This window comes from Pan troglodytes, chromosome 2 (genome assembly GCF_028858775.2).
Source record: "Pan troglodytes isolate AG18354 chromosome 2, NHGRI_mPanTro3-v2.0_pri, whole genome shotgun sequence".
NCBI classification, from domain to species: Eukaryota; Metazoa; Chordata; class Mammalia; order Primates; family Hominidae; genus Pan; species Pan troglodytes.
In genome coordinates this window covers 76,990,810-77,006,911 of record NC_086015.1, presented here as the reverse complement: position 1 = coordinate 77,006,911, position 16,102 = coordinate 76,990,810, and the positions used below count along the sequence as shown (strand labels likewise).

The window sequence follows — 16,102 nt, the reverse complement described above, 5'->3', positions numbered from 1 at the left end:
AATATTTAATATTCAGGTAATAGGTTACCCAAGGTATCCGATAGGGATGGAATGTGCAAGTGGTTACATGTAGATTTCCACACACATGTATTACAAGCAATGCAAAACCTGGGCAGCCTGACACATCAACAGGACTGCTCATGGGTGAAACCAGAGAGAAGACAAGCAAACGAACACATCAGAGAGCTGGTGAAAATGAAGATCTAAAATACATTTCTCAACATATAATGTTTTCCATAGACATATGTAATTAAACAGTAAACACTCTCAATTATCTACACTGTTATGTTTTAGTCAGCGATTCAGTTTTTTGCTATGGATCCTGAATAACAAACTTCTACATCAAAAAGGGAAAAGACCTTCAGTCTACAAGCAGAGAGAAAGCAAGGTGCTCTGTGGACTATAAATTCCTTATCTTCTTACTAATGAGATCTGAAGCTTACTAATGATGTTTTGAAGCAACGTGAAGTTTTTGACAGGTGTCCAGTAATGTCATATACAGTAATAGTCCATAAACATTATGATTCCATACATTCACTGGCAGACACAAAGTGGATCTGTAGATACAGATACACATGTGCATACAGGTAAAACTAACAGATATTTTAAGAACCTCTTTGTGACTTTAAAGAGTTTAGTAGTAGTGGTGACTGCTCTTTCTCATGCAATATAGACAACTGCTTCTCAACTTTTTAATGTGTCCACACCATTCACCAATTACTAATTACTCCCGAACAGTTAACATCTCATATTATTATCAGACACTTTAACACTAAGCACTATCACCATGTCCCATTCCCCACTCGTAGTCGCTACTGCTACAATACCACCCCCAGACAAATAGTGCTGCAGCACAGAGATTCCTCTAAGCTTTCAAGGTGGAAGGAACCTTGGAGATCATCTATTACAAGCCTCTCATTTAGTATCTGAGGAAACTGTGACCAACAGTAACTTAAGTGATGAAAATCACTAAAAGTAGAATAATTAGTTACAGTAACTCCCACTTACAGGACACTCACTATCTGCCTGTCGCTGCATTAAGCACCTTATAAACTCATTTAATCCCCACAACATCCCTTTAAATAGACCTACTTTATTACCTATATTTACACACCTGGAAATTAAGGGAGAGAAGTCAGCCTTGGTCATATAGTAACTACGTGATGAAATTCAGAATTCAAACCTAAATCTGTTTTGTGCTCTCCTGACTGTCCAATCAGAGTTCATTCCACAAGATTAAGTACTTTAGACTTGTTTCTTTAGCCATATTCATTCTATTTATGCCCAGCATACAGATAATTTTTACTGTCCCCCAAGTTTTCATATCTATAGCTATATACTTTATTATTCAAGTACTCACAACAGTTGAAACAACTAAAGGTACAAACCCCATTTTTTTAAGTGAGGAAACAAGCTCACAAATAATTTGTCCAAAGTCTCACCAAGAAGTAGAAAAGCTAAGTTTGGAACTCAAGCAATGTTCTCTCCAAGACATGACATTACTCCACCATCACCACATGCTAACTCACATGCAATTAGGAAACTAGCCAACGACTAGTAAAAACTAAACCGACCATGGAAAACATGAGCTTATTTGGGCACCCAAAAGAATGAAGATAAGAAAAATTAACTCTACTCAGAAAGTTGGCGTGCCTAACTTCCAGTGTACCATTCAGGTTTACATGATGTGATGAAAAAGAAAACTATAATTTTATTCATGTTCATATCTTAATAACTTCACTCACTGGAATATTCAGAAGCAAAAGGGCATCTATTCAACTAATATTTACTGAAAATCTATTGTGCTTCCTCTGTGTACCATTGTGATGACAGCACATGAGAGGACTTTAGGTGACACATGGATAATTCATATTTTAGTAATTTTAGTATTTATAGATTGTAAAGTGACTCAGAAAACGTAACCACTATACCAAGCCAATGGCTTCAGATCTTATTTCCCAAAGCAAGATTAAGGGAAAAAAATTAACACAGTGGTTATGGGAGGGGGGGTGGGGGCTGGGGGTTGAGGGCTTGACCTTTATCTGTAATATTCTTTCCACCTAAAAAAAATTTTGAGGGAAAAAAACTCAGCTGACCTGAAAAAAAGCATTAAAGAAGTAATTGTACAGATGTTACAAGAATGTGGAAAAATTCATAAAGGTAGTATTTTGGCTGACATTTTAGAAATAATTTTCAAAGTGTTTCAAGAAATACTATGTTAGACAAAATAAAACAAAATTCCCTCTTAAGAAACCCCACAGAGGCCGGGCGCGGTGGCTCACACCTGTTATCCCAGCACTTCGGGAAGCCGAGATGGGTCGATCACTTGAGGTCAAGAGTTCGAGACCAGCCTGGCCAACATGGTGAAACCCCATCTCTACTAAAAATACAAAAATTAACTGGGCGTGGTGGTGTGCACCTGTAGTTCCAGCTACTTGGGAGGCTGAGGCAGGAGAATCGCTTGAACCTGGGAGCTTGAACCCAGGAGCCAGAGGTTCAAATGAGCCAAGACACCACTGTACTCCAGCCTGGGTGACAGAGTGAGACTCTGTCTCACAAAAAAAAAAAAAAAAAAAAAAAAACAGAAAAGAAAAAGATAAAAGAAACCTCACAAAAGGATCTAACAGCCTCATGGGCTTAAGGAGAATTTCTTTATAATAATGCGGGTCTTAGTTGTCGATAACTACTTTTAAACAACCTTTTATTTTCTTACTGTTATGTCAAAATACCTGAACACAAAGAATTTCAAACTGTAGAGGGGGAAAAAAAAGCAGAATCAAAATATGCATTATCAACAACATAACAACGAGTATTATTATCGAGCATTTACTCTGCATACCAAACACTGTGCTGAGTTTCCTATGTATTGCCTGCCCACACTTCAAGGTACTATTATTATCTCATTTTATAAATGAGGGAAGTGACTTAACAGGGTTGTAAAAGTTTTCCTAAAAAGCAGAATTCTAAGAAGGTGGCAGTGGTCCTACAGTTTTTCATCTCTCTAAAACCTTATGGCTGACCAAACTAGAGAGCAGAACCAAAAACCAGTGGACCATATTTACAACAAAACTAGCTGACACAGTATTCCCAGACTCCAAAAAGTGGATGAGGAAAAACTGATAGTCACATGACCTCAACATTACTGGGATCTGTGACACAGAGAAGTCAAGGTGTATTTCAAAGGCCTAGGAACAGGAGAATCATAAAATAGCCAACAGGTATTCATTGGAAATCACTGCAGACCAATTTGAGAACAGCAGCTGAAACTGAGATGGATTTTGCCAACTCTAGCAATGAGTGAATAGACTGCTCTGAGTTCGAAAAGACGAAGCAGGTCTTGCTCACTTGAGCTCTTGAAAGTGACCCAACAGTGCTCCAATCTAGAGGTAAGCCCCACAATGAGGAGAAAGAGTCAAGAGAAACGAAGACAAGGTTCAAAAAAAAGCAGGAGTGGAGAACACAGCCTGGAATTTCAGAATGCAAACTGCCGTGTTCTTAAAACACTTCACAAAACCAACGAGAGTGCTCCACGTAGTTAGAAAAGCTACTCTGGGCCAAGTGTGGTGGCTCACGCCTGTAATCCCAGCACTTTGGGAGGCCGAGGCAGGTGGATTATGAGGTCAGGAGTCAGCCTGGCCCATGTGGTAAAACCCCGTCTCTACTAAAAATACAAAAACTAGCCAGGCATGGTGGCGCGCGCCTGTGGCCCCAGCTACCAGGGAGGCTGAGACGGAAGAATAGCTTGAACCTGGAGGCGGAGGTTGCAGTGAGCCGAGATCATACCACTGTATTCCAGCCTGGGCAACAGGGCGACACTCCATCTCAAAAAAAAAAAAAAAAAAAAAATTGTGGCATATTCATATGATGCATCTACTCAGAAATAAAAAGAAATACAAACTATGTTGAATAGAAAAGCCAAAGAATACATACTGTATGGTTCCATTTACATAAAATTCTAGAACTCACAAACTAATCTACGTTGACAAAAAGTTGCTTGAAGGGAAGGCAGCACACACAGGGAGGGAAGATTACAATGGGGCATGAGCAAACTTCTGGGAGTAACGAATGAACATGTTCACAATCTTGATTGTTGTGATGGTTTCCTGAGTGTAGATATGAAAACTTAGCAACCTGTACATTTCGAATAAATACAGTGTACTGTATGTCAATTATACCTCAATAACACTGTTTTTTTTTTTTTTGGAGACAAGAGTTTCACTCTTGTTGCCGCAATGACGTGAGCTCGGCTCACTGTAACCTCTGCCTCCCGGGATCAGGTGATTCTCCCGAGTAGCTGGGATTACAAGCATGCACCGCACCCGGCAAATTTTGTATTTTTAGTAGAGATGGGGTTTCTCCATGTTGGTCAGGCTGGTCTTGAACTCCCGACCTCAGGTGATCCGCCCGCCTCAGCCTCCCAAACTGGTGGGATTACGGGCGTGAGCCACCGCACCCGGCCCGTAACACTGCTTTTTAAAAAAGGACTCAAAAGAAGAATTCAAGACAAAATGATAAGTACTGAAGATATGCAAAGATGCAGCAATATAGTCTCCCTCCCCTCCCCAACAAAAAAACCAAAGACAACAATTCACTTTCTTGAAATATTTAATATTTTTTAAAAATTTAAAAATTCATATTGAAAGACTACACCACCAGTGTGTAGATAAGTGGATTAAAAAAAAAAAAAAAGACCACACCATATACCTGAGTACAATGACTCCAAAATATCCAACACTGATTTTCAAAATGCTTTTAAAGATCTAGTCTATAAAAACCACTGTATTTTGGCCGGGCGCAGTGGCTCACACCTGTAATCCCGACACTTTGGGAGGCGAAGGCGGGGAGATCACGAGGTCAAGAGTTTGAGACCAGCCTGGCCAATATGGTGAAACCCCGTCTCTACTAAACATACAAAAATTAGCCAGGCATAGTGGTGGGCACCTGTAATGCCAGCTACTGGGAGGCGGAGGTTGCGGTTAGCGGAGATGGCACCACTGCACTCCAGCTTGGGCAACAGAGCAAGACTCCGACTCAAAACACACACACACACACACACACACACACACACACGACTCCGACTCAAAACACACACACACACACACACAAACACACACACACACACCCCCCACACTGTATTTTAAAGAAAAAAATCTTTTAGGAAGGTAGGGAAAAAGAGTGGGCAGTTTATAAGGTAAAAAAAATTATCATCAGATGTTAACAGCTGGCCAGGCATGGTGACACCTCTGTAATCCCTGCACTTTAAGAGGCCAACAAAGTGGGCAGATCACTTAAGCTCGGGAGTTCAAGCTCAGGAGACCAGCCTAAAAACATGGTGAAACCCCATCTCTACAGAAAACACAAAAATTAGCCAGGTGTGGTGGCATATACCTGTAGTCCCAGCTACAGGGAAGGATGAGGTGGGAAGACAGAGTTTACAGTGAACCAAGATTGCATCACTGCACTCCAACCGGGGCAAAAGAGCAGGACTCTGTCTCAAAAATAAATAGATTTTAACAGTTTTACTGGGGGAAACAATAGAATTAACAAACTTAAGACACTCAAGGATAGAAAATGTGAACCGAAGATTTTACTTCCAGCCAAAGTGACCTTCAAGATTAAAGGGCACATGCCAGGCACGGTGGCTCATGCCTGTAATTCCAGCTCTTAGGGAGGCACAGGCAGGAGGACAGCCTGAGCCCAGGAGTTTGAGACCTGCCTGGGCAATATAGCGAGACCCCATGCTCAACAAAAAGGGGAAATAAAAAGGGGGGCAAAAAAAAAAAGAATAAAAGGCACAGACAACATACAAGACATACACATAAGAACTCCAGGCCAGGCGCGGTGGCTCATGCCTGTAATCCCAGCACTTTGGGAGGCCAAGACAGGCAGATTACTTGAAGTCAGGAAATTGAGACCAACCTGGCCAACACGATGAAACCCCATCTCTATTAAAAATACAAAAGTTAGGCCAGGCACAGTGGCTCACGCCTGTAATCCCAGCACTGTGGGAGGCCAAGACAGGCAGATCACCTGAGGTCAGGAGTTCGAGACCAGCCCAGCCAACATAGTGAAACCCCGTCTCAACTGAAAATACAAAAAAGTAGCCGGGCGTGGTGGCATGCACCTGTAATCCCAGATACTCAGGAGGCTGTGGCAGAAAAATCGCTTGAACCCAGGAGGTGGAGGTTGTAGTGAGTCAAGATGGCGCCATTGCACTCCAGCCTGGGCAACAGAGCAAGACTCTGTCTTAAATAAAAAAACAAAAACAAAAAAAACTCCAGAAATATTGTTTCAATTAGCCGCTTTTCAATAATCTATTAAAGAATAAGCTTCATTCAGACAACCAAACCGACTAGAGACAGAGAGAATACAATGACAATGACATAAGGACTGGTTGTAGGCATGAGATATATACCTACTGTAAAACTAAGATTGACAGTTAAAAGGGAAAGTCAGCCGGGGCAGTGACTATGCCCGTAATCCCAGCACCTTTGGAGGCAAAGGCAGGGGGAGGATCACTTGAGGTCAGGAGTTCGAGAACAGCCTGTTCAACATAGCGAAACCCCGTCTCTACTAAAAACACAAAAATTAGCCAGGCAATGGTGGCACGTGCCAGTAACCCCAGCTACTCAGGAGGCTGAGGCACAAGAATCACTTGAACCCAAGAGGCAGAGGTTGCAGTGAGCTGTGATCGCACCACTGCACTCCAGCCTGGGCAACAGAGTGAGACTCTGTCTCAAAAAAAAAACAAAAGGGAAAGTTACGTAATAGCAATATGCTCAGACAATGTAGACAGAAAAACTTTTAAATGGGGGCTAGAAATAGAGAATATGTAAAAAAAAAAAAAAGTTAACATTCCTAGTAATTATATTGGTGGCAGTAATATTCGCATTATTATTTTAGACTTTCTGATGTGTAATGTTGGTTACAGTCAGTAATTACAAGACATCCTGATTCTATCATACCCTGCCTGTGTTCTTGAGAGAACCAGGATTTCTGGTATTCAAAAAGTTATAAAAACCCTGGGCCAGGCGCAGTGGTTCACACCTGTAATCCCAGCACTTTGGGAGGCCAAGGTGGATGGATCACGAGGTCAGGAGATCGAGACCATCCTGGCTAACACAGTGAAACCCCATCTCTACTAAAAATACAAAAAAATTAGCCAGGCGTGGTGGCGCATGCCTGTAATCCCAGCTACTCACAAGGCTGAGGCAGGAAAATCGCTTGAACCCAGCAGGCAGAGGTTGTAGCGAGCCGAGATCGCGCCACTGCACTCCAGCCTGGGTGACAGAGCGAGACTCCGTCTCAAAAAAAAAAAAAAAGAAAAGAAAAATCCCTATGCACTCCCATGTTTACTGCAGCACTATTCACAACAGCCAAAATATGAAACCAGCTCAGTGCAATGGCTCATGCCTTGTAATCTTTGCACTCTGGGAGGATTGCTTGAGGCCAGGAGTTGGAGATCAGCCTAGGCAACATAGCAAGACTTTGTCTCTACAAAAAAAATTATAAATTAGCCAGGCATCGTGGCATGTACCCTATCTGTAAGTCCTAGCTATTCAGGAGGCTGAGGCAAGAGGATCCCTTGAGCCTAAGAGTTTGAGGTTGCAGTGAGCTATGACTGAGTTGCTGCACTAAAGCCTGGGCAACAGCAAGACCTTGCCTCAAAAATACATTTTTTTAAAACAAGGAACCAACCCGAGTTCCCATCAATGGATAAGAAAATGTGGTATATTATTCAGCAATAAAAAAGAATTAGATCCTGTCATTTGCAACAACATGGATGGAACTATAGGCCATTATGTTAAGTGAAGTTAAGTCAAGCACAGAAAGACAAACATCACGTTTTCACATATGTGGGAGCTACAACAGTGGATCTCACAAAGGTAAGAGTCTAAAGACTGATGATTACTAGAGACTGAGCAAGGAACAGGAGAGATAAAAGGGGAGAAAAAAGAATATACATGTATCTATTACCACCAAACTGTACACTTAAAGTGGTAAAGATGGGGCCGGGGGCGATGGCTCACGCCTGTAATCCCAGCAGTTTGGGAGGCCAAGGCGGGTGGATCACGAGGTCAAGAGACAGAGATCATCCTGGCCAACATGGTGAAACCCTGTCTCTACTAAAAATACAAAAATTAGCTGTGTGTGCCTGTAGTCCCAGCTACTCGGGAGGCTGAGGCAGGAGAATCGCTTGAACTCAGGAGGTGGGGGTTGAAGTGAGCCGAGATCGCGCCACTACGATCCAGTGTGGCATAGGGCGAGACTCCATCTCAAAAAAGAAGAAAGAAAACTAAAATGGTAAAGATGGTAAATTATATAAGTGTGCAAGTGTGCGTGTGTGTGTTTGAGACAAGGTCTTACTCTGTTGCCCAGACTGGAGTGCTGTGGCACAATCACGGCTCACTGCAGCCTCAACCTCCCAGGCTCAGGTGATCCTCCTACCTCCTCCTCCCAAGTAGCTGGGAGTAGCTGGGACTACAGGCGCATGCCACCACGTTAGGCTAATTTTTTATATTTTTTGTAAAGACGGGTTTCACCATGTTGCCCAGGCTGGTCTCGAACTCCTGGGCTCAAGTGACCCTGGGCCACCTGCCTCAGCCTCTCAAAGTTCTGGGATTACAGGCATCAATCACTGCACCTGGCCAGTAAATTATATAAGTATATTTTACCTAAACAAAAAAAAAACTTTTTAAAACGCTGTATTCCTCAACCTGAATTGCAAGTCTTAGTATTTTATGTAGCTGAGTAATAATAAACTTCTCTACCACCAAGATTGTAGTCTTGAAATGCCATTTCCCACTAAAAGGCAGGTCTTCTTGAGAAATATCTGATTCACATCTGGGGCAGGAAATAAGCTTGGAACATATTCTTATACCAGAGAATAAGGATACTATCAAAAACTACTAAGGTCACGTCAAAAGGACTCTGGAGCCAACTGGAAAAGGCTACCACTGACCAAATGGGAGACAACTTGACCGTCAAAAAGGATAATTGCAACTCAAACCCATCAAATACCTTTAAATCCATGACTGAAATGCATCAAGTGTTTAAATTCATGATTGAAACACACCATATGTTCCTGTTTATTCAGCGCATACTATATATTTAGCATGATGTCAGAAACTACATTACCTTCAGAAGAGTGTATTCTTTCCAACATAAAAACAATTTTTTGAAGTGGCCAGAAACAATTCACCTGGGGATTAATTATTTTAGTTATATACATATATAGTTTCCCTCTTCACATCAATTTAGTATGTCTTGATATCTTTCCTAACTTCCTACATCAGATGTTTACAGGTAATTTTAATAGACTAAGAAGTAAAAATGTTCAAATTTTTCCTACAGCCTCCTCCATTTTTCCTACAACCTCCTCCATTGTAAAAGCCTATACTTACAATTCTAAAACCTCTCTAAAGCTAAAAGCAAGTGTCAAATCAATTGTCTTTTGAAAAGAAAACTAAGCAGCCTGGGGGGTCACTGATTTTGATCCATAAACAGTTTCACATACTACTTCTGTTAATGCTTTCTTGCTATAATGCATCAGTGAAAATAAAAACAACTATGAAAATTTTTTTTGAGACAGAGTCTCACTCTGTCACTCAGGCTGCAGTACAGTGGCACCAACCATCATGGCTCACTGCAGCCTCAACCTCCCACGTTCCAACAATCCTTCTGCCTCAGCCTCTGGAGAAGCTGGGACTATAGGCATGTACCAACACACTCAGGTAACTTTTAAATTTTTTGTCCTGAGCTCAAGTGATCCACTGTTTCCCAAAGTGCTGAGATACAGGCATGAGCCACCACATCCGGTGGAAATGCTTATCTTAAGCAATCCACTCATCCTAAAACAACAGAAAAGTCTAAATTGCTGTTCTTTAAATTTTCATTTTCATTCTCTCGTTACAATCTCACATACTAGACAAAGCTTAGTTTAGCCATAAATGGGTAGCAGAAACTCTGCAAATGTCAGTATCAAAGATATGCCATGTTGATAAAAAGAAATCAAAGCTTAAAGCTAAATGCATAAACACTGGCTGCTATTTACATAATAAAATAAAAAATATTTTCCAAATTCCATTGAATATAAGAATCTAACTACACCAATCATTTCAGTACAAAACATGCTTAGTGAATACATAAACACCTAATATGGGGTGGAGGATTGGGAATTTTAAGTCCTCTTCTACCAGGATAAAATAACTGTCCAAAAAAAATCAGATAACTTCCCCAGCCACTTGGTGTTCCAGTAAGACAGGATATTAAAAAGCTATCTTTTAGAAACTTTCAATTATTTATACATTTATAGGCAATGTACTTTATCAAAAAGCGAAAGCAGTGTGTACAAACCTGATAAACTGAGTAAGACGTTTTAAGTACTCATCTCCAAATAGTTTGATATCATCTTGTATATCAAAAAACAGCCAAAAGTAAAATGCTATTTGGCTTGACATTGTTGACAGGGCTAAGTCTGTGCCGACTAGCAATTCAAGAGGAATAGTGGCAGTCTAAGCATTTATGTTTTAGGGATTAATTTATTTTTGAAAGATGGCATGTGGTCATTTTTAGGCTTATCTATATAAGCACAAATTAACAGTTTTACATTGTTCTAAATCAAGATGTTCTATATGAAACCCTAATGCAAAGGTAAAAATGACTTCCCCCCAAGAGGGTCCCATTTTTTAATGTAATAAATAGAAATACAAGATTGAACACATCACAGTGACGTTCTCAAAATGACTGGTGTATTTTAATAGAATACTAAGGAGACTCAGCTTGCAGGCATGACCATTAAATCAAGCACTGAGGCAGCAAAGGTTTTTTTCTTTCTAAAATTAGGCTAGTTGTTAAAAGGCTAGACTACAACCATAAGCAAATCTTGTGAGAAATGAACACTTGCTAATAATAAAGCCAGAGAAATTATACAATACTTGCTGAAAGCTACACTCATACTGGGCAGATAACCCACTTATTAACACTGAAACCATAGAAACCTACCCCTTTCCTGCTGCCCCAGCCCCCACCCAAAGACTACAAAAAGAAGTCATCAAAGATGCACTGTTCTCTACAAATAAACTTAGCCAGATTGTGTCTACCACACAAACTGCAAAACAATGACCTGGAATGTTCCTTCTGAACACAGCCCTAACTTTATAGTGTAAGTTTCAGATTCAGAACATTTGGAAACGAGCTTAATAAAATGCTGAGCATATGTAACAAGTCAGCTATCTTAGAAAGTCTACAAGTCAAAACTGTAGCATCTGGAATTTGTCAGATAATCACAGAGTCCTCCAGACGATAAATAGAAGTGACACTTTAAACACCTACATATGCAAATATGACCAAAAAAAGGCTGGACACACGACAATATGAGAAAATACCACCAAGACTCTGAAACAGAATCAAAGCCACAAAATTCTAGGAATAAGCCTATTTGTTATGGCCAAAAAGGGTCATAATGGAATAGGCATTCTTCCTTTCTCTGGCTCGTTAAGACTAATACATTCTCTAAGCGTGCCAAAGCCTAGCTATAAAGAAAATTTTAACATACACAAGTTTTTAAAATCCGTTACAGACCATGTATAAAGTAAGTAAGCGTATACGTTCTTTAAATGTAAATATATAAATTATTTAAATGACCAGGACTTCTACAATTTAGAATGAATTATTTAATTATCCCAAAATATACTTTTTTCCCTTTCCTGAGCAATTCTTAATAATGCACTGGTCTATAACGACAAATGCATGTTTTCAACTCACATTGTTTCTCCAGTCTTGGCTACATGACAAAGAAACTGATCCAGGACAGGACAAACTTCCTTTTTCCCCCTCTTCTCAAAATCTAGATGAAAGAAGAAAAAAAAACGTTATCAGTTTTCTCAAAAGCGCTCTAAAAACAAACTTTCCTCCTAGTCCTTTACCTTATTAAAAATCAATTAAATACAAAATTAAAAAAATAAGGCCTCTCAACCAAATTACCACCTCAATCCTCCAAGTTCTACTTCCAACATGTCACCCTCTTTACAGATAACAAGAATCCTCCTAAAGGGGGCACTCAACTTCACAAACCATTTTTAACGCAGTGCTTCTCGAAGTGTGGTCCGGGGGAACACCAGCATTATATTAAGCTGGGAATCCAGCGACAATAAAAATCCCCAGGCCCCGACTCCCACCAATTGTTCATCTAAGTCCATAAATCTGCCTTTCTAAGAAGCACCAACTACTCCAAGTTGCCGTCCCCAAATGATTGTGAATGTCAAAGAATAATTCTCAAAACGCTGAAATCTCTCTATTCGAAGTTTGTAAGCCACTGTTCTCAAGCCTGTTGCGTGGAAGGCGTGCAATCAAGAACAGTGAAGGCAACCACCTCGAAATTAGGGCGCGGAAGGATGACTTCAAAAGCCCTGAAAAAGGCATACTGAGACAACTTAAAAGTTGCGATGCCACCCCCTACCCCCGCCCCCACCAACCGTTTACTTTTTCTCCCACCCCAACGCCTAGCGTGCGGGTAGCCTGGTGGAGAAAGGAGGATGTCTGGGAGGGAGGGGTCTGCGGGTCCGCGACTCGTCCCCTGAACGGGTGGGAGAAAGACTGGGGCCCCCGCAAGAGCTTCCCCGGCTCCCCTCCCCCAGCCCAGACGCCGGCGGCCGACACAAAGCCAGAGCGGGGCGGGAGGGAGCTGCCCACAGGGCTCCCCGCCCCTGGGGAGGTGGAGGGGGATGGGAGCCCGGGAAGCACTCTCCCCACGCCGCGCCCGGCCCCGGTCCTCGGAACCATCCGCCCTGAAAGGAGAGAAGAGCGAGCCGGAGAAGGTGAGGGGGAATGAAGAGGGGGCAGCTACCCCCACCTTTCAGCGCCTCCTGGAGCCTCTCGACGTCCATGGCTTCCCGGAGTCCCTCACAGCCTCCGCCTCCCTCCGCGGGTCTCCTGGGGACCGGAACGCCTCCCCCCACCCCCCCGACGCCCTCCCCCTCCCTCGCACACACTCCGGCACGCAGGCGACCGGGGGGGGGAAACGAAGGGAGCCGGGGGAAGCGTGCGAGAGCGAGACCGACAGAGCGAGCACCTCCCCAAGCCGCTACCACCAACCCTCCAACATGGCGCCCGCTACGTCACCGCGCGCACGCTCCCTGCCGCCGTCCTCGCTCCCGCCGCGCGCTCCGGCCCGGAACCCGAGAGCGCGTGCGCGGCCGAGGCGTGACGCTGGGGCCCAGTGGCGGCTGCGTCCCGGCGGCTTGCCGAGCCTCAGCCCGAGCCTCAGCCCCAGCCCCAGCCCCAGCCCCAGGCCCAGGCTCCGCGGAGCTGAAGACTGGACGGTCAGGCGAGAGGGTTGCAGGCGGACTCCTAGGCTTTGAATCCCTGCCATTTCCTCTCTGTGTGAACTTAAGCTACTTACTTCGCCTGTCTGAGCCTCATTTTCCCCATCTGTACAGTGAGGGCACTGGTACCGATGCCCTATGCAGTTGCTGTGAGAATTCAGTGTATACACTTCACGTTCAGAATGCGCCTAAAAAACGTAGAGCGAGGCCGGGCAGGGGGCTCAGGCCGGTGATCCCAACACTTTGGGAGGGAGGCCGAGGCGAGAGGATCGCTTGAGCCCAGGAGTTCGAGACCAGTCTGGGTAACAAAATGACCCCGCTCCCGCGCCCTTCTCTATATAAAAATAAATACAGGCCCGGCGCGGTGACTCAAGCCTGTAATCCCAGCACTTTGGGAGGCTGGGGCGGGCGGAGCACCTGAAGTCAGGAGTTGAAGACCAACCTGGCCAACATGGCGAAACCCCGTCTCTACTAAAAATACAAAATGTAGTCGGGCGTGGTCGTTCGTGCCTGTAATCCCAGTTACTCGGGAGGCTGAGGCACGAGAATCGCTTGAATCCAGGAGGCGGAGGTTGCAGTGAGCCGATATCGCGCCACTGCACTCCAGCCTAGGCGACAAAGCGAGACTGTTTCAAAAAAAAAATAATAAAATTAAAAATACATACATACACTAAGCATTGCTAATAATCCTAACAAGAATACCTCCCTGCTTAACCCAACGTTCGTTCGTCACTGGCCCACCTGTGGCAAGAAGTAATGTATACAGCAAAGTCATTAAGAGCTCAAGGTTTGGAATCAATATTCAAATCCCAACTCAACTACTTACTCCTTGTGTGGCCCTGAAGTAGTTACCTAAACTCAGGCAGCTTCAGGGTTCTTATTTATAAAATGAGGGTTGTAAAACGGCCACGAGGATTGAGTGAAATGGCAAATGTGAAACATTTGGCACAGTGCGTGAAACCTGGAACACTCAACGTGGCTGGGTTTTTATTACCACTGTTATCATTATTACATGACATAATCTCCCAGGAGGTAGGAGAGGGCGGAAACCTCAGAAGTCCTCTGCAGCCCTGACATTTTACAAATGGGAAAGCTGTGTCACAGGCAGCAAGTCTGGGGAGACAGAACTAGAACCCAGAACCCAAATCATCTGGCTCCCAGCCAGTGCGTGGACATTTTTATACTCATCTGTGAGCTTTTAAAAGAAAAGGTACTGCCCGGGCACGGTGGCTCACACCTGTATTCCCAACACTTCGGGAGTCTGAGGCAGGCGGATCACCTGAGGTCAGGAGTTTGATACCAGCCAGGCCAACATGGCAAAACCCTGTCTCTGCTAAAAATACAAAAAAAAAAAAAAAAAAAAAAAAAAAAATTAGCTGGGCTTGGTGGCGGGCACCTGTAATCGCAGCTACTCGGGAGGCTGAGGCAGGAGAATCCCTTGAACCCTGGAGGCTGAGGTTGCAGTGAGCCGAGATACTCCAGCCACTGTACTCCAGCCTGGGCACGACAGAATGGGACTCCGTCTCAAAAAAAAAAAAAAAAAAAAAAAAAAAAGAGAGAGAGAGAAAGAAAAGAAAAGGTATTGCGTTGTTCCACCTCCTCTTCCCAAAACCCAGCATAGCACAAAGTCATGGAAGGAAGGAGGGGAGAGAAGGACCAAGGGAGGGAAGGAAGGTTATTGTTTGGTCTAAGAAGATGCAAGTTTGGACACAGCCTTTACACTGTTGACCCTCTTAAAAGACAGTGGGTCTGACCCTGATCCTAGGTGGTAGATGTAGGCAAAAGACATTCACACCCAAAATAGCTCTCTCAAATTGTGCCATCAGAGAACCAGTCCCCTGTGTCTTTAGACCTTCATTGTTCAGAGCATCTAGCTCAATTACAAATATCCTTGCAGAGAGAGGGAATAGGGTAGCACATCAAGCACTTGGCCAGCACTTGCCAGGCACCAGGTTTAGTTTATCCAGGTCCCTTCCAGTCTGAAAGGGCCTACTGCCTACATGGCAAAGCTTAGCCTCTCCTTCTATCTGCCACTCTACTATTCAGAAGGGTCTCTTACTGTAAGAGCTCTGCTGTACAGTAGATATTAGCCATGTGTGAATATTGAAATTTAAATTAATTAAAATTAAATAAAATTTAAAATTCAGTTCCTGAGTTCTTCAATAAAAATCCAATTCTTTTTTTCTTTTTTCTTTTTCTTTTTTTTTTTTTGAGACGGAGTCTTGCTCTGTCGTCCAGGCTGGAGTGCAGTGGCGTGATCTCAGCTCACTGCAACCTCTGCCTCCCGGGTTCAAGCAGTTCTCTGCCTCAGCCTCTCCAGTAGCTGGGATTACAGGCTCCCACCACCACACCCAGCTAATTTTTGTATTTTTAGTAGAGATGGGGTTTCACCATATTGTCCAGGCTGGTCTTGAACTCTGGACCTTGTGATCCACCCGCCTCAGCCTCCCAAAGTGCTGGGATTACAGGTGTGCGCCACCGCCCCTGGCCTAAAAATCCAATTCTTTGGTCATACCAGCCACATTTTAAGTGCTCAGTAGCTACATGTGGCTAGTGGCTCCTGTATTGGATAGTTCAGATAAAGAAAATTTCATTATTGCAAAAAGTTCTATTGGAACTTTCTGTTGGAGAACACATTATGCTAATTTCTAACACTTTGTTTTGTCCCTTTCATTGCTGTCAGCTTAACTGAATTTCTTATGGTTTTTCAGATCCCACCTGGTCTTCAGATAATCAAGGCTTGTGCCCCTCTGGTTAGCTCCTCCTCTCCAATGCAC

At 43.3% G+C, this 16,102-nt stretch overlaps 1 protein-coding gene across 4 annotated transcripts in view; it reads right to left on the bottom strand.

Annotated features, from left to right (window-relative positions):
- PPP4R2 (protein phosphatase 4 regulatory subunit 2) overlaps nucleotides 1-13,138 on the bottom strand; it is a 70,270-nt gene extending 57,132 nt beyond the window's left edge. For 2 of the 4 annotated variants that reach the window (XM_054680794.2, XM_054680795.2), the window contains exons 1-2: nucleotides 12,477-12,798; nucleotides 11,767-11,848 (exon numbers count right to left, since the gene is read on the bottom strand). In XM_054680794.2, the coding sequence (XP_054536769.1) occupies nucleotides 11,767-11,848; nucleotides 12,477-12,783 (389 nt within the window). In that variant the 5' untranslated portion in view covers nucleotides 12,784-12,798. Of the gene's footprint in view, nucleotides 1-11,766; nucleotides 11,849-12,476; nucleotides 12,799-12,853 lie in introns of those variants that run through there. The other 2 variants (XM_003309888.7, XM_063806014.1) reach the window with 2 other exon arrangements.
- Between the last annotated feature and the right edge of the window lie 2,964 nt (nucleotides 13,139-16,102).